Source organism: Strix uralensis, chromosome 10 (assembly GCF_047716275.1).
Source record: "Strix uralensis isolate ZFMK-TIS-50842 chromosome 10, bStrUra1, whole genome shotgun sequence".
NCBI classification, from domain to species: Eukaryota; Metazoa; Chordata; class Aves; order Strigiformes; family Strigidae; genus Strix; species Strix uralensis.
Window position 1 is genome coordinate 3,346,084 of NC_133981.1, and position 17,796 is coordinate 3,363,879.

General features: G+C 42.9%; 1 protein-coding gene and 1 long non-coding RNA gene across 5 annotated transcripts; one reads left to right on the forward strand and one right to left on the reverse strand.

Moving 5' to 3' along the window:
• Positions 1–1,364: 1,364 nt before the first annotated feature.
• On the reverse strand, positions 1,365–7,087 carry LOC141947631 (uncharacterized). The gene is made up of 4 exons (XR_012630219.1): positions 6,955–7,087; positions 6,819–6,874; positions 3,774–3,861; positions 1,365–1,539 (listed from the first exon to the last, which is right to left on the reverse strand). It is a non-coding gene; the product is annotated as an uncharacterized LOC141947631 (long non-coding RNA).
• On the forward strand, positions 7,019–12,392 carry CCDC51 (coiled-coil domain containing 51). 4 transcript variants are annotated; one of them, XM_074878900.1, is made up of 5 exons: positions 7,019–7,098; positions 8,835–9,099; positions 9,240–9,573; positions 9,874–10,038; positions 11,511–12,392. In XM_074878900.1, the coding sequence occupies exons 3-5, from the start codon at positions 9,265–9,267 to the stop codon at positions 12,285–12,287; spliced, it is 1,251 nt and encodes a 416-aa protein (XP_074735001.1). In that variant the 5' UTR covers positions 7,019–7,098; positions 8,835–9,099; positions 9,240–9,264; the 3' UTR covers positions 12,288–12,392. The 4 variants fall into 4 exon arrangements, with proteins under 4 accessions (XP_074735001.1, XP_074734999.1, XP_074735002.1 ...); XM_074878898.1 differs by lacking the exon at positions 7,019–7,098 and adding an exon at positions 7,106–7,339; XM_074878901.1 differs by lacking the exons at positions 7,019–7,098; positions 9,240–9,573 and adding an exon at positions 7,106–7,339.
• The last annotated feature ends 5,404 nt before the right edge of the window (positions 12,393–17,796 follow it).

The window sequence follows — 17,796 nt, forward strand, 5'->3', positions numbered from 1 at the left end:
TTCCCGGGGCGGAGGGCCGACGGGGAGCGGTGCGCATGCGCGCGCCGCCCAGCTGCAGCGGCAGGCTGAGGCGAGCGAAGACCGCCGTGCGCGCGGCCGCTAGTGCGCATGCGCCGGCCGCGCGCTCCGCAGCAAGGGGCGGGGGGCGCATGCGCGCGCCCGCAGCAGTGGCACGCGGGGCTTCCCGCCGCTGCCGTGCGCATGCGCCCAGCGGTCGCCTGCAGCGCCGCGGCCTGACCGCGCGGGGGCGGCAGAGTCTGGCGCGTCCCGCCCGGCGGCTGAGGGAGCTGCTGCCGGCCCCGAGCGGCGGCCCATCGCTGCTGAGGGGTGAAGGGCCTGATGGCAGCGGAAAGCCTCCCCGTCCTCTTCCAGCCGCCGTGGGCACCTGCCTTTCCTGCCCTGCTGACACGGGGCCTCGTGTTTCAAAAGGATGAAGAACGGTGTGTCCCCTCAGTAGCAGTCACCCTCAGAAGGTAACACCCCCAGCCCTGCAGAAACATCTTTTTAAGCACCTTGTGCACTGACAACCAATATCTGCAGTCTCTTCCTGATGAACCCAGAACATGTCCTCAGATTTACCATGTAACTCCCCACAGATGCAGTTGAAGTGCCTTGTTTACAGAAGATCCCCCACTCGCTGCAAACTTTTCCTGACAGAGGGAGCAGTCTGTATCCCACCATTACCATTCACTCAGGTAAGAAGTACTCTGCGTTAATTCTTTAATTCATACCTTGGGAACATCATATTCCTTCCTTGAAGCTTCCATAGCCAGTGTACTGTCACTGCTACTCATTTCAAAAATTTACAGTCCCGTAAGCACTGTTCCCCTCCCCTCTCCCCCCAGAGGCATTGCTGTGAGTGTAAAGGAGCTGTGGTGATGTCAGTACCCCGAAGTTCAAGGAAAACAAGGTGTTAGGTGACTATCTGTAGGACAAAGGCATGTTCAGCAGCCACTGGGACTACAGGGCATAGCACCACAGTGCACTTAAGTAGTAATATGAAAAGGAGTATTGTTCTGGACAGTGGTTGACCCTAAGGTAACCACTTTGCTGGCAATGGAAGTATAACCCAACCAAGAGAAAACTTCCAGCTCTTACTAGAGCATGCGCTGATATAGCCACATCTTGGAAAACTGCAGCTAAACTTAAACCTCCAGATTAAAACTGCAGATTTTAACATTCAAGCCCTGACTCCCATTGTCAAAAGACATCAGAAGTTGAAATTTATTCTCAGAAATGACTACCAAACCAGCAGATGCACTGAGGGTGCATAAGGTCAAAAGTGGTCTTTGGTAAAAGTTTCATTTCCAGTATAAAAGAGTAACGCCATTTTTAAAACAAAACCTACAGGTAAAGAGAAAATATCACATCTTAACAAAAAAGATTTATTCTGACTAAACAAAATGTACAATGTTTCCCAAATGACAGTGAGTTTTCATGACTCTCTGAAGTCTGCAGATCCACTGAGTAACTCGATCACTTCTTACCCTGCAGTTTGATCAAACTACTTTTTGCCAGACTTCTTTATTCCACCACTGGCTGCCAAAAGAAACAACACAACTGGTTAGACAACTGCTACAGAGCTTAGCTACAAATTTAGTTCCTCATAAATTCAAATCCCCACTAGACTGCCTGTACAATTCAGATCCCCACTGGTGAATTGTTTTTGCACGTGTTACTCTTCTGTGTTTGTGATCTCACATACTTCACTCTGAATGAATAACTTACTTAACATTAGAAACCAAGTTTCTCCTGGAACCAAATATGCCCCATAAATCTACAGCAGAACTAAATATTTCAACAATTCCTTTGTTCCGCCATGGACACCCTCCATTGTTTATTTCTTATACAGCAGGAGTATAGTCTGGTCAAATCAAATTCAAGGCTAAGGAAATATAAAAGCATTGGTATCCCTACAGCAACCAGAGCCCCCGGTTGGGATCGAAGTGCAACAGAAGCAGGTACTGCAATTATGGGAATTCCACTTCTCTGGAATTACCTGTTCTCTGCAGTCCCTATTTTTGAAGAGACTAAAGCAGGGTGAAAGAACACAACATATTAACGCAGCACCAAGTGCAGCACTTTTTAGAAAATGTTGATTTTTACCGCATGTGTCATATATGACCAGTGGAAAAGAAAAAAGAATAGCAAGGCTATGGCAAGATAGGCTGCAAGGGCTGATGGTCAACAACAAGCTCTGCACTGCAATATGATTCTAACAGCGCTGCCTTGCTGAGGCTCTTGGGAATAGTCTAGCCCTCCCGCAATAACATAATCACTATCTGCTTTGGCAAGCATTGGACAAGGACCAGATGACTGAAATTCAGCCTAGGAAAAGGCAGAGTAATAACAGCAGGAAAGAACTATTAAGAAATCTGTAAGCTGAAGCGCCCTATGCAGAACAAGTTTAGAATGTCAAGGACACAGAAGAGAGGCTCAGTGAATTGTTTTGCATCAGTTTGTTAATACCAAAGATATTCCGAGTCCCACACCCGGCATGTTTTTTGTACACCGATAAATCAGAGGAGCTCAATCAATTTGAAATAAACAAACAAGAAATATCCCAAGTCAGTGGGACTGGATGGCATTCCCTCCAAGAGCACTGACAAGCTCTAATGTGAAAATGCAGAACTGCTAAGATTTGAAACTTGTTGTTACAGCCACTATGTCTGAGGACTCAGGCTGCCAGCACAGATCCCAGGTACAGAAAGGATTCTGTTAGAACTGGGGAACTACAGACCAGCAAGTCTGACCTTGATCTCTGAGAAGAGTCTGTAACAAAGCAAATGGATAAACACAGTCTTGTGAAAGTCAACAGGACTTCTATAAATGTTAAATCCTTCCTCACTGACCTGCTGGAACTCTGAGGTTATCGTTAAGCATATGGATAAACTGAATCCAGGGAACTTCGCATTTTCAAACAGCGCCTGGCAAGATTCCATAGCAAAGGTTGTTAGTGAGACTAAGTTGCCATGGGATTGCTGGAAAGGTCTTTCTGGGACCTTTCAAGACTGAAAGCTTGCTAAAGAATAGGAAGCAAAATGTAAAGTTTAACGGTCTTAACAGAATGGAAAAGTGATTAGTCATATTAACGGACCACAGGTCAAAAACACCTAGAGGGAATAGGCAGGGTGCGCCCTTTAACATCTCTAATCCAATCACTGCAGACACTGAGGAGTACAAGGAGTGCACAGACTCACACTGACACTACCTCCTGCTATCACTGTCTGAGACAAAGACCATCAATGGTCTCAATGCACCACCATGACACACCCTACAAACTTTCTGCGGCGACACAGTGTACTTTACAGTCACTTAGGCAAAAGGGTTGAAGCCAGACTAATTTTCAGTCACATTTTTTTTTCTGCCAGGAATCTACTGCTCTTGAAGAAATTCATCCTCTAAGAGGATTTGTTGAACTTTGTAAAGCCTACACATAACATATCTGGAAAGAAAAGGACGGTATGCTAAAATAAGAGTAGAAATATCTCTGCGCCATCCCACTGGAATAGGTTACCATGCCAGGCACACTGTTATACCTGCTAAGCCAGAACATGCATGAGTAATTTGGGGATGAAATTGCATAGTGAATTTTTTTAAAAAAAAAATTAGCCTCTTATTTGTTACTTATCATCTGCACCTGCCATTCAACTTACCGGTGTAGGTTAAATAACCTAGAGGTACATGCCTTTTTATGTTTGTCAAGCAAAAACATTAAATTTTTGAGGCCAGCAAGCCCTCCATTTTTGCTAGCCGTATGGCACGTCACTTACTGAGGGGCCCTTTTCCAGCAGCCTTTGCTTTCATCTCCTCAAGTTTCTTTTGCTCCTCCTTCTGCTTTTGTTTAAATGCCAGATCTGTCTAAAGAGAAGAACAACAGTTTTTGTTAACATCTCCTCCCCCCAAAAAATTGAAGAACAACTGACAAGCAATAAGAAATAAATGTAATGTTCTAACAGCAATAAAAACCTGATGGAACTGATGCAAGATGGCTGAATACTACTAAATATACAAAACCTTTTTTTGCTGTACCAGAACACAATGACTGAAATTTAACTTTGTACGTTTGATCTTTCTGAAATTAAACAAGTATTGTCTCCTATGGCATAATCTCATTCTGCCCTCTGAATGATAGATGTTTGCACTAAAACCATTCATTAATATACAACCAGTGATACTGGGAGCCTTGTGCACAAGCACTGTCTAACAATAAAACTTGGATTATATAGGATGTAAGAAAAAAGGTTGCTTTTACTAAAAACAAGCATTAATTTCAAAGAAAACCTTCCACGTACATGTGACTATTTGTGCCAGGTTTAATACATTTGTATTAGTTCCAGGAAATCTAACGAGACCACTGGCAAATTGTACAAGCAAGCCAGCTGTTGAGCATCCCTGCTAGAACAGCCTCCAGAATTCAAGAGAGCTCAGACATATTCTATCCCTTAGATACATATTCTTCACAGACATCAAGGCTGAAAGGGACCACAGGCATCTTCCCTGGCACTCAGGATTTTGGAGTAACTAAACTGAGGACATAGACAACTGAGGTTCTACAGATTCTTCACCAATCCAGTCCATGGCTCAACGACCCTTATAACTGCAAAGTTTTCCTCTTAAGTTAAAGCTTTGCTTGCTGCAGTGTAAGACTATGACTTCCCCTACCTATACCACACAGAACAGAATATTCTGTTTTTCTCTTCAGGTTTTCCACTGGGTTGTTTTTTTTCCCTGTAGACTAATGTGTCTTTGTTAGTAAATCAATCCCTCCCATTTATGCCCTTCTGTGGGTTTTTTTTTTCTCACAAAGTGTTGCCCCCAAGCACTTCCAGTATTGCAGTGCTGAGAGGATGCCCTGGTTTCGGCTGGAATAAAGTTAATCTTCTTCCTAGTAGCTGGTAGAGTGCTGTGTTTTGGGTTTAGGATGAGAATAACGTTGATAACACGCTGATGTTTTAGTTGTTGCTGAGCAGAGTTTATACGAAGTCAGGGACTTTTCAGCTTTTCATGCTGCCCTGCCAGCGGAGGCTGGGGAGGGCACAAGAAGCTGGGAGGGGACACAGCCAGGACAGCCAACCCAAACGAGCCAAAGGGGTATTCCAGACCAGTATATAAACTGGGGGGAGTTGGCCAGGGGGGGCACCACGGCTCAGGGATTGGCTGGGCATTGGTCAGCAGCTAGTAAGCAATTGTATTGTGTATCACTTCTTTTGTATACTCTATCTTTTTTTCTTCCCCCCGCCCCCCCTTCCTTTTCTGACCTATTAAGCTGTCTTTATCTCAACCCACAAGTTTTACTTTTTTTTTTTCCAAGTCTCTCCCCCATCCCACTGGGGGCGAGGGGAGTGAGCAAGCAGCTACGTGGTGCTTAATTACTGGCTGGGGTTAAACCACAACAGAGGAAAAGAAATCTTATTACATCATGTTTGACACACAGGATTCTGTTTATACATCTTGTATGATTTACTTCTTTTGCAACACCTGTTTTTGCAGGTTCATGTTCAGTGTATGATCTAAGTCTCAAATCCTTTCAGGTGGACCTGGAGTTTAGCCAGTCATTCTCCTTGTATTTTATAAAGTTGATTAGTCTTACCAAAGAAAGGGACTTAGAATACATGCTTAATTAAATTAATCCATTTTTTCAAACTTTCTCCAACTTGTTAAGATTACTTTGACTACTAGTCTTGTCCTCTGACAGTCTGTGGCCCTTCCAAACTTCTGTTTTCCACCAAGAGAATATTAGCCATACTGTCAGTCAACCAGCCAAAGGAGGCACTAATCAAAATATTACCTAGACTCCGATCAAATACAAAATTTTGCAAAACCCCACTCCGTATGTCCTTGCAGTCAGAGACTGAACTGTTAGTAACTGCTTTTTGAGCGTGGCATTCCGGCAGGCTGCACGCTCACCTCCCATCACCTTTTCGGGTCCCGTTCCTGCCCTGCCCTGAGGACACCACCGGAGCCAGCATCGAGAACCTCACTTCATGCACATGGCACTGCCCCGCTACAGACAGAATTGCCTTTGTTTGCCACAGCTGCACTAAAATCCATACTGGCTATTAATTTTTACATTATTATCACTTGGATCCTGTAGCACTTAATTGGTTCTACCATTTCTCTAAAAGAAATTTCTCTTTTTCTAAAGCTTATTTAGAAAACTATGATTTTTTTTCTCCTTTTTCAAAGGGACATGGTATTTGTCTATATTTATTTATATGACTAGATGATCTTCAAGGTCTTTTCCAACCTAGATGATTCTGTGATTCTATCTGTTTCCAATCATTGGTGTCTCATCCATCCTTCACTATCCTCAGAAATAACTGCTTACACCCATACTCTGAGCTTTTATGTTTAAGTATCTCTAAGGGGATTCACTAGTACCTGGTTTATTTGAGCTGAGTGTTAATCCCCGGGTTTTGTGTCCTGTCCTAGGCTCCTGTGACCGCGTTAATTTGTTAGACCTCCTATCACAGCCTGCTGCCGTAGAGAGAACATTGCAGCCTTCTCCGTGGCACCGGACTCCTCCGTTAGCCAGCACTGCTGCGTTTACCCTGAACGCAGGCGGGATGTCAGCAGACAAAAACCGGGAAAACCGGGGTCGCGGAAAGCAGCGCGTCACCTCTTGGTCCCTTACGGCCGTGAGTTTAAACGTCAGAACGACGCTTGGCAAAACGTGACGTTTCACAAAATGTGTATTGCTACGGAAAGCTGAGCTGAGGGGGTAACGCCAAAGCGGAAAGCAGCCCCCCCCCGCCCGCAGGGGCCGTGGCCCACGCCCAGTGCCGCAGGACCCCGGAGCTCGCCCGCCGCCCTACCTCATCCAGGTCCTTCGACTGCTTCTTCGGCTGCTTCAGCGGCTTCTTCTTGCCGCCTGTAAAGACAGAGGAGACAGTGAAGCCCAGGGAGGGAGGGATGGACGGGCGGCGCCGGGGGTCCCGGGCCCGGCCTTACCCTCTCGGCCCGACATGGTGCCCGCTCCGCTCCGCCGCGCCTCAGCTCCCGCGCGCGCACGCGGGCTTGCGCCGCCGGGCGGCCGCTTCCGCCTGGCCCCGCGCGGCCGCCGTAGCGCTTCCGCCGCCGCCGCTTCCGCCTCAGGCGCCGGGCTGGGCCGGGCCGGTCCCCGGGCGGGTAGGAGGTGCTGCCCGGGGCTGGGTGGTGCGGCGGGAGGGGGGCTCCTTGGGGACGGCTGCCCGGTGGGGGAGGAGTGGCTCGGCCCAGCCTCCGCCGCGCACGGAGCCCCGTGTCGCTCCTGGCGGGCGCGGCCTAGGCGAGGGCTGGCGGTGGGAGCCCCCCGCGGCGGGCCGCTCCCTCTCGCCGGTCACCTGCTGTGGCTGAGGTGAGACCGGTGCTGCTGCCCGGGCCTGTGTGTGGCTACTGGAGGCGGTAGCGGTTCTGCCGTGCGGGTCTGCAGGGTGCCGGGAGCGTAGTCTCGTAGCTCTGCGGGCGGTGAAAGGGCCCCCTCCGGCAGGGAAGGGGTTGGTCATGTGGAGAAAACTGAATTTTCACCCCTATCAAGGGTGAGAAGTAGAGCTGTGAGTGTGTGGCGACGTATCGGAAATCCTGGTTTTACATTTTGGCTGTGACAAAAGAGACTGCTGTAAAATAAGATATGACCCGTGAAAGCTAGGCTTACTCGCCACCAGTGTCCAGTGTGTGTAGCAACTGGGGTGTAAACCATTGGAAAGATTATATGTCAATGACTGCAGGGAGAGGAAACTCCTTTTCTTACAAGAGGAAACAAGAGAGGGATAAAGCATGTTATATCAGATGAAGCTTTGATAACTGTCTTAGGTCCTGTTAGCTCAGGCTGAGATTACTTTCTTTGCAGTTTGTTTGCAACTGTCTACATAGAAATTCTTCTAAAAGTCACAACTTTCTCTTTTTGCTATACTGCCTCAGTAGCCTGAATATTTGGTAAAACTCTTCATGTAGTAGAGCAGTTAGAAGAGGGAAATCTTGCAGTCTAGAGAGGACAAATCTGAGCGGAGGTTTTAGTACGTGGCCTGCAACAGAGTCAGTGTCGTAAGGGTAAGATGTATGAGTGATGCTGGAAGGAGAAAACTTACTTCATTTCCATGTCTTTGTTGTTTTGATCTACCATATTCTTATGCATATAAAACAACCGACAAGGTTTTCACAATGCTGCTTGCTGTTATTACTATTTGTTAGAAATACTTAACAGGGAATGAACCTGTGGCATTCAGAATCAGTAGCCAGCTAAAAGTGGATCAAAAATGTCTTCCAGTAGGAAGAATCCTTTCCTGTGGAGATGCCTGTATGTGCATATATATGATGTTATTAGACACCTGAAATTAACATGGAAAACTGTTTTAAAACAGTTTTAAAAAAACTATAGAGCAGCTATCAAGCTTTCTCAATAACCCATGTTTTTATAATATATTATTCAAAGCCTAATATAGTCAAACTTCATATAAAACCTTATTTGGAAGTTTTCCTGTTTACAGTTTTTAGAGAAATGCGCTCAGTAGAAGATTAACATCTTATTTACAAATCAATAGACAACAAACTAACTAGCAGTCTGCTTTTGCAGTGTAAACAAGAATTTTAAGCTCATTTTAAAATGCAGCCCTAGCTGTGTGTTCACTACCTGATATTTTTCTGATCTTGTGGCTATTCCTTATGTTTTACTTTTGTAGGCGGTCTCATGAGAATACTTGTGTTCAGTTCAGCACTCCTGTGTTTTCTCTGTCCTTTATGTTTTTGTCTTTGCATTCTTCAACACTCTGTGTATCTGTGAAGTGTAAGATAAAGGGAATTATCAAGATTTTTTTCCCCTCTCTTGTCTTTTTTCCTTTTCTATTCTTTTGCAGAACTGTTAGTACCTGTGACATGGCACACCAAACTCAAGTCTGAAAGCACAAGGCAAAATTTCATATGGCAATCACTTCTGTGCTGAAGCGCTAAATTACTCTACTCTGAGGCTGCTCCTGCTGGTACTGGATCTGCACGTAATCACTGTTGATGAAGAGAGTGAATTAACAATCAGGCAGCATGGTGGGAGTACTTACTAACAACAGAAAAGCAGGAATCTGTGGCAGAACTGCCCTTTGTTGAAAATTGTGGAAAATTCTCTAGGTAAGTAATGCTGTAAGACTAGTGATGGTTTAGCCATTCTTGAATTTTACTGGTTTTGGTACACATGTAGTTTTAAGAGGTATTAATCAGCCATACTTCAATAACTTTTCCTTCTTCATCCTTGTCACACTTTTATTCAGTGATTAAATTCAAGATGCGGGGCCAATGAAATATAAGTCAGGTGTGTCCTCAGTGTCCTGTGGCCTGCAGTATCCCCATTTATTGATAAAGTGGAGTCCAAAAATGAATTTATACATAGTGCGGACTTACTGCTCATCAGCACCGAAGAGGCCTGAAGCCAAGTCTGCGATAGAAATGGCCATGGGCCGTCTTAATCGGCTGACAGAAGCTGGGACCATTATGGGAAAAAACTCCCTTCAAAAAATGTCTGCAACATGCAAGAGTTGGTGGGACAGATATGAAGAGTTTGTTGGAATTAATGAAGTTCGAGAGGCTCAGGGAAAAGTGACAGAGGTAAACATGGAGATAATGTGGAAATTTAAGAACTATGTGTTAAGCTACATGAAGTATAAACACTGGCTGTGAGGCAAAGAAGATCTTCCAAGGAGAATCATGTCCTGTCTTCTGCTCTGTCTGTGGACATATTATAAATGTGTTCTAGTCTATGCATGTTAGTAAATACAGGTTATCCCTTAAATTAAAATGGAGCATAGTTTGTTTTGTTGGGATTTTTTTTCCCCCCAAAATTCATATAATTAGTGATTTAGATCTGTCTGGTAATAAGTCTCTAAAATAAATACCCTTTCTTCTTAGGCTGAAAATGTCTTTATGATAGCTCGAGGGATAGTACGAGAGGCTCGTGAAAATGTAGAAGCCCAGCAGATCAAACTGAAGGAAATTCGGGACCGCTTGGACAGGGTCTCTCGGGATGACACCCAGTATTTAGAACTGGCTACTCTGGAACACAGGTTGCTGCAGGTAATTTGTTGGTACTTGAGCACTGGCAAATACGATGAAAAGTTGTGTGCTTTGCTTCTGTCACTAGGGTCTGTTTTTGTAGATGCAGTTCAGTTCTGAAGTACAGTGATCTGAGTTAATTTCTTACTTTTCAGTTAATTATTAGCGATGGTTTGATCTGCTATGCAAATTATATATGTTAATGCTAAAATAGGATAGTAAATTTGGACAAGAAAGCTGAAGATAGTGAGCCTAGAAAATGTATTGTTGTAGTGATGACTTGTATGTGAGTAGTCAACAAAAAGCTGGGATTCAATAATTAACCTTCCATATGATGAGAGAAGCTTCTTTCTGGTTGTTAATCCATGAAAATACTCTCAGCTGCCTTCTATATGGCTACAAAACCCAGGCAACTCATTAAAGCTTTTGTCAGGGAGCAGCAAGAAGGAGGCTGCTCCATGAGGGAGGGCAAGCAGGAAGATGAGGTTGACCACGGCGCAGGCTGGGGCAGTATCCTCACCACCATGGCACGGTCCTACAGCACCTCAGCGAGATGAGCCAAGCAAGGCTGGTGACAAGAACATGTTATTAACAACAGTCCATCAATCAGAGATAAAAGCAAGGTGTCAGCCCACGTCAGTCCAGGAAATCCAGATGAAACTGCAGCAACAGCAGAGAATAGGCCTGGAAGCAGGTATACCTATGGCAAAGCTCAGGGAAGGAGTGGGTGCCAATGCCTGAGCTTAAACTGAGCCCCTCGATCAGTGGGTGGAACATCAGGAGAGAATAGAGAGCTCTAGTTGTCTAAATAAGGGACCAGGTGTGGATGAGACTTAAAGAAGAATAGAGCTCTGCATGACTATGAAGAAAGGTAGCACTCAAGTCCCCACTGTCTGTAAGGTGGTGGTGCCACCTCACAAAAGAAATAAAGGCTTGGAAGAATGAGAATAATTCCAAGAGATGCAGGGAGAAAGGGAAAGACATTTGTCTGTGAGCAGGATAAGAAAGAGAATGCGGAGGAATAAGAAGCGTGTATGTTCATGAGATGAACTTATCCGAGACACCCTTTCCAGTCCTGTTTTCAGTTCTCACTGAAGGAATTTAGAACTGAAAGGGAGAAGTGTGGTAAAGGTAGTGTTTGGAGAAGTAAGCCGGGCTGAAAAAGTGTGCGTTATGGGGAGAGAAAGACCTTGCCCACTCGTACCCCTTTTCTGTCATCAGCATGTGACGGATTCTTGTGTAGAGGATATTCAGCTGTAATTCCTGATGACCTTTTCCATTGCTCAGTTTTGATTTAAAATGGTGTCTCATTGACTTAAGTAGGATTAATAAAGAAAATCCCATGTTAAAAGGAAGATTTCTGAAACAGAACTACTGGATGTTCTTAGTTTCCATTCCTTCATCTGCACTGGGGGTTTGTTTTGGGGGTTTTTTTGTATAGACTTTATAGCTTCATATATACCGTCTCCTTCAAATCACTGTATTTCTTGCAGGAAGAGAAGAGGTACCGAGCTGCATATTTAAATGCAGAAGAATCTGAGAGAGAAAAATTCTCTCTCTTCTCTGCAGCTGTAAGGGAAAGCCATGAGAAAGAGCGAACAAGAGCTGAAAAAACGAAGAACTGGTCTATTATTGGTTCTATACTGGGAGCCATTATAGGTGTTCTTGGTTCCACCTATGTTAATCGAGTAAGGCTGCAAGAGTTGAAAGTCTTGGTGCTTGAAGCACAGAAGGGGCCAATAAATCTGCAAGAAGCCATCAAAGAACAGGCCTCCAGCCATCACTTACAGCAGAAGGATCTCAGTGACGTCATAGCAGAGCTGAAAAATGTGCTCCAAACCAGGACATCACAGGAAATAAAAGAAGGTGCTTTGTTAACTAGAGGAGACAGGAATGACTCCATAAAAATAGATTCTCTTTTAATTCCTTTAAATGAACAGCTAAACTACACTAAACAAGTCAGTTCATGTCTAGGGAGTTTACAACAGCAGTTTAACAGTCTCCAGGAAAGTATAGCACAAATGATTTCTGAGATGCAGAGCGTTAAACTGGCGGTCCACACGAGACCTACCGAACGAGCGACGCCAAGGTCTTCAGTGGAGGGTAAGGGCCAGGCTTCTGCCGTGAGAGATGTGATTTTAGAATTGTGTGATACCGAGCGGAGACTAGAAACTCAAATCAAGAGAAATTCTCTTTACAGCACTGCGTTGACATGTGCTATGTTTGCTATTACTGTGCCAGTACTCTATATTATACTTAAAGGGAACTGATCTCTTAATTAATTGCCACAATTTACTAGATTAATAAAAGTAAACTTGCACTCTAAGTACTTAGAGTACAAGTCCAAATAAAGTTGTGTTAGCATTTCTCGTTACGCTTTCTCCTGTATATTTGGAAACCTTGTAAAGCGTTGGTCCATCTACTGCTGCAGGCTCCCTGTTTAACAGTCTGTGTTGTGTGTTGTGGTTTTTAACTCCTCCAGCAAAGGAAATTACACAGTTTCATCTGTTGGTTTCATTCACTGTTTCACTCTTACTGTCTAGTCTCCTATATCATGCCAATCAGTGACTTTCACTCTGGAGCTGTATTTGTGATTTTCTGTTCAAATAATTCTTTTAGTCTGTCATTGATCTAAGTGCTTTGTGTGTAATCCTTTATAATTTTGCTCCTGATTGCTTTATAGTTTTTCAGTTTGTCCATACAGAAAACATTAAAACCTGTATTTTACTATACAGGTAGAAGTATTTTCCCTGAAGTTTTTGGTTGGTTTGTTGGTTTGTTTTTTTTTCTATTCTAGATAGAATGGCCTCACTTGCAGTGTGACAAACAGCAGAGGCCGTGTAAATAAGGAGGGTTGAAGTTACAGTGATACAATGTGGCTGCGCAGCCAATTGATGTATTTAACACACATTTAAGTTACATATGGGAACTTTTACTTAGGGAGCTTTATCACAAAGTATCCGAAAGCATTTCTGGAGCTTCAGCTATTTGTTACTGACAGCTCCATGTCCTTAAAAGCTTGCAGGCAGGGAAAAAGGGTTCAGATACAGAAGTGTATTAAGTATGATGATGTTTATTCTGCCAATACAAGCCAATTAGCTGTTCTCTACAGACTCCTTAACCCATCAGTCCCTAGGCATTTTCTGGATTTAGTAATCATCTATGGAGCAATCACTTTCTTATCCTTACTAGTATCTCATGAGAACTTTCTCTGGTTTTTATTCTTTTTTCAATTTTGTCCTATCTGGAAATTGAAATGCTACTCTACAGCAGGTGCTTTTAAGCTGGTATGTTAACAGTGATAGCGTTACACAAACTATTTCAAAATACTGTTTGGAAAAAAATGAAAGGTCTGGCTACTTGTTTTTCCTGGGAGGGTGAAGAATGGCTGATTGAGAGCAAAATGCTTGTCTAAAGAGCTAAGCATCAGTATCTGTGTGTGGCCTCACACAAAGTTGTTGGTATCGCTGTGATAAGAAGTAGTTTTCTCGCTGTGGTGGTAATGGATAAGCAAATCAGATGTCGAACTCCGGCTCTACGAGAACTTCTGTGGAGCCTTTGCAAACAAAGGAGTGACAAGCTCACTTCATGCTGTAACACCTTTGTGAAAGCATTTCAGAATGACTAAGTTGTGTTTAGTATACAGTCTGCTATGGCATTTTTTTTCTATAAGCTCTTTCTAGTTTCTTCTGCCCAGTAACCATATTAAAAGAGTTTCAGGTTTTGATTATAAGCTCCTAAGACTGAGATCTTTGGGACAGGGACATTTGCTGTATGAGGCATCAACTTCATTAGGTGCTATTATAACATGACCGAATAAACAAACAGTATTAGGAAACATCTGTGATGATTCACTACCTGTAAGAGAGATGAAGTATGCAAAAGATGGTTTGGGGAAGGACCACTGCTGATTTATATGTTGATTGTTTGGAGTGTAAAGTGAATAACAATGATTTGTCAGGGAAGCTGTTTGATCTGATGGCTTCAGAACTGGGATAAAAATTTCCATACACTTAGCTACGTCAAGAAGTATACATACAGATCAATACAATTTTTCAAATAATATTTACAAATAATATTTCATTTTCTCATTTCACAAATATTTTTACAAGTTATATTTCTTGCCGGAGCTTGATGAAAATCAGACAAGTGTGTAATTAAAGGGAAAGGGGTAGTACAATGGTTCTATTTGTAATTTGCCAGCACTAGTCAGAGAATTTTGTTCTCTTTTGTTGTTTTTTTTTTTTAATTCAGTTTAACGATGTAAAGTTAGGCCCCCCGTTATTATGTAAGTGACTGAATTTTGGCATTTTAGATACTCAGCATCACTGAAAAACTGGATTATATATATGAGCATGGTTTTTAAATGCTGAATGGTAGGCAGCTAAACTTGAAAGTCAAGGCAGCATCAAAAAGGAGTAGGTCTGCAGCTATACTTGTATATAATAAATCAGAGAATACACAACTGAGGGTTGTTTATTGCTCTAAAGAGATCTGCTTTTTACCCATTTAAAGAAGGTACTATAGGTACCTTTAACATTACATAGTTACGGGAGGAAAAAGTCAGTCAGTGAGAACAGTAGCAAATAAATCTGTGATAAATGATTGTTTGAAATACACAGCCTGAAATTTGAGAAGAGCTGGAAAGTGTGATGTGTATCAAGATGGAAATAACTGGATCTCATCCTTCGTAGGGAGTTTGGAAGATTCAGGAACAAATTCTGTGTGCAGCGTTGTGCAGCTGGCAGAACTCATTGTTACAAGTGATTACTGTGGTTCTCTTATGTCTGCTCTTCCTTGCTAAATCCTTGTATGTGAAGTGACAGCAGAATAATTTCAGTTAGGAAAAAAACCCTTGTAATTAACTGTGTCTAATAATTAGGCGGGCAGATTTGTATATTCCCTCAATCCTGGATTAATCATCACTCCATTGTGGCAATGATCTAAACGTGTAGTTTGAATTCTGCGCCTATGTATACCCCAAAGCCAGAAGGTGTGGCTGCAACAGTAACAGCTGTACCTGAGCTAGCTGAAGGCAATATCCAGGAAAACGAATAATCTGCTCAGTATTTTATGCTAAACCTTTGTCATGGTAACGCAGCAGCAAATAGACAAGTTAGAACAAATCAGCACAGCTGTATAGAGGTGTTTATGTGGGCACTCACATTAGTTCAGGTCCATTTGCACTACCAACAGTGATTTACACAATGCACGGTGACATCTCAGTGCATATTTCCTGATGATTCAGCCATGGCTAAATGAATAGTTCATTGCCTGTGCTGTTCTGGGCTGTTTTATTAAAAAAAAAAAAAAAAAATCCTGTTGCATACCTGTGGATTATTAACAAAGTTTATAAGAGATAGTTGAGTTTCACTTTTGGAGTGAGGTCTCTTAGCAGAAGCTTTCCTCAACAAGCAAGTTCTGCTTCCTAAGGCCTTTTGAGACTTAAATTCTTGCTCTCTCTGTGAGCAAAGTCCTCTCTGGGCAGGACAGTTTAGCCAGCCCTGTGTCCCAAACACTCATCAGCCAGGAGGGATGGTGATTGCAATAGCTTGTAGAGGTCTAGTGAGGCCAGGGACTGACCTGTGCATTGTGTATAGGTCAGAGAAAGCCAGTGCTGATTCAGGTTAATTCCACTGTCAATCAGGACACGGAAGATCAATTAAAGAGAGAACCTAGTAAAAGCAACAGGAAGCCCTTTGATAGACATTAACTGTAAAGAAATGGGTGGCAGTGGCCTGAGCTTGGCCCATGCTAAGCTATTTTGAGTTCTTCCTGCTCTATGAGAAACCACTAGTAACTCAAAAGCAAACAGCCTGGTGGCTGTGGAAATAACTTTTAATGAGGTCACTGCAGACTTCTAACAGTAGGTGCATTCTGAAGAGAAAAGTTGCCATTTCTTCCACTCATGAAAGGAATAGCAAATGTTGCTTATGAATACAGGACAAAAGCAATTATATATAGTGTCACTATCAGGATATATATATTTATTTATTAACACTCGAGTTTTGAATGTTCCAACATTCTAAAATCCTGGTTGGAAGTTGCAGGTGCTCCTGTTGATTTCATTGTAACTCTCTGTTTGGAAAAGACAGTTTCTTTCACAGAATACCTTCTAAAAACAAATACTTCCCCCTTTATGAAGTTTAGGAGTGGTAGAGATGTCCTGTTTACTTCAGAAACAGGATTGAGATTTGCAGTAGGATTGAGGTTCCTGAGCGAGGGAAAGGGAGACAATGCTGGGTTTGTCTGCAATATATTTAGAACTGTATTTTATTGCCAGGTTTTTGCTAGCAAGTTATATTTGTGACCTTCCTCATAAAACACAGAGAAGTGTGATTTCTGGTGTTTGACAGTTGGTGGATAATCTAAGAAGGTGTGTACAGAAATACAGCAAAAAACAGCTGGGTCACAATTTTTATTTTTCAGGAGAATTAAACCTTCAGTAATTATGGTCGTGGCAAGGTTTTGGAGTTTCCACCATGGGAAGATATTAGGAACAGTTTAGATAAATATCACTAGGTTTGACACAGATATAGACAGATTCTGTCCTGGGACAGGATGGATTCAGACAACAGTTTTCAAACTTTTCTGTTCTGACAACAGCTTCTCTTTTTTTTTTTTTTTAAATAAAGTGGGAGAGTCTATGGAGAATTTGATGTCCTAGTCACCCTAGTGCAGGTTATCCTATATTGCAGGTTATAGAAGAATGAGAAAGTGTTGTGCTGAGAAAATAATAGCTCAGTTTACTATGAGCCACATGGTGTTAGGCACCAGGAGAGAGGGAAAGTGCACAGCTGCAATAAAGTATGACCCCAAAAGTATCACCTTTAGTAATTATTTTTCAGAACCAAATTTGTGAGGTGACTTCTCAGCCAATTTTGAAATACTATGCAGGGAGGTTTTTTAAAGGCTGTTTTTAATAGAACTTTGCACATTTCTGTTGTAAGCCTTCAAATGGCAGCAGCCTACACTGGGCTTTCTGTGAGTTTGCCTGGCGCTAGCTGGCCCATTAAAGATTATTCTGTTTAAATTCTGGTGTATCATACACTCTCAGGAACTTTCCTGTGCTTCAAGACTTGTTTAAAAAAAAAAAAAAAAACACCAAACAACACATCATCTGTGTTGATTCAGTGAGCTGATCACCCAGCCCTCTGTATTAGTTTGGTGCATGTAATCTACTTCATCAGATACATCTAATTCTTGCTCTTCGTGGAGGTGGTTGTGACAATCTGTGTGGCTGGAGCCCTCAACTATGAGGCTGGAAAACTTGTTCATGGTGACATTGGACATGCGTAATGCTTAGACCACAGAGCTCCAAGATAAAAGGATTGTCACGGGCTTCCCAAGCTTGTTTTGCTGTGTTCTGCAGAGAGAAAAATAAACCTGTGCAATTAGATCTGTGCTGAGAGAGTCTCTTACTCTGCTGCCACAGGTTCTGGGACTGTTCAGACACTGTTCAGGCTGCACGGTCTGCGAGGCATGTTCAAAAGCAGATCCTTAGACATCCGCAGACTGCTGCTAGCAGAACTGTAGGTGCCCAAATGAGGGTAATGAAGAATTTAATGCTGTTTCTAAATGTTCTGACAAACTGAAAACGTTAACAGTCAGATTTAAAGTAGAGTAGATGTAGTCAACCTTCTGTTGGTCCCTGAATTCCTGCTCTAAATGCAGTTTATTCCCAGAAGCCATAGACAGTATTCAGATATCCCTCGTGACTTTCTTAACGCATCTCATCTCCTGCGTGGAGGGGAGGAAGAGTAAGAAGAAAATCAAAAG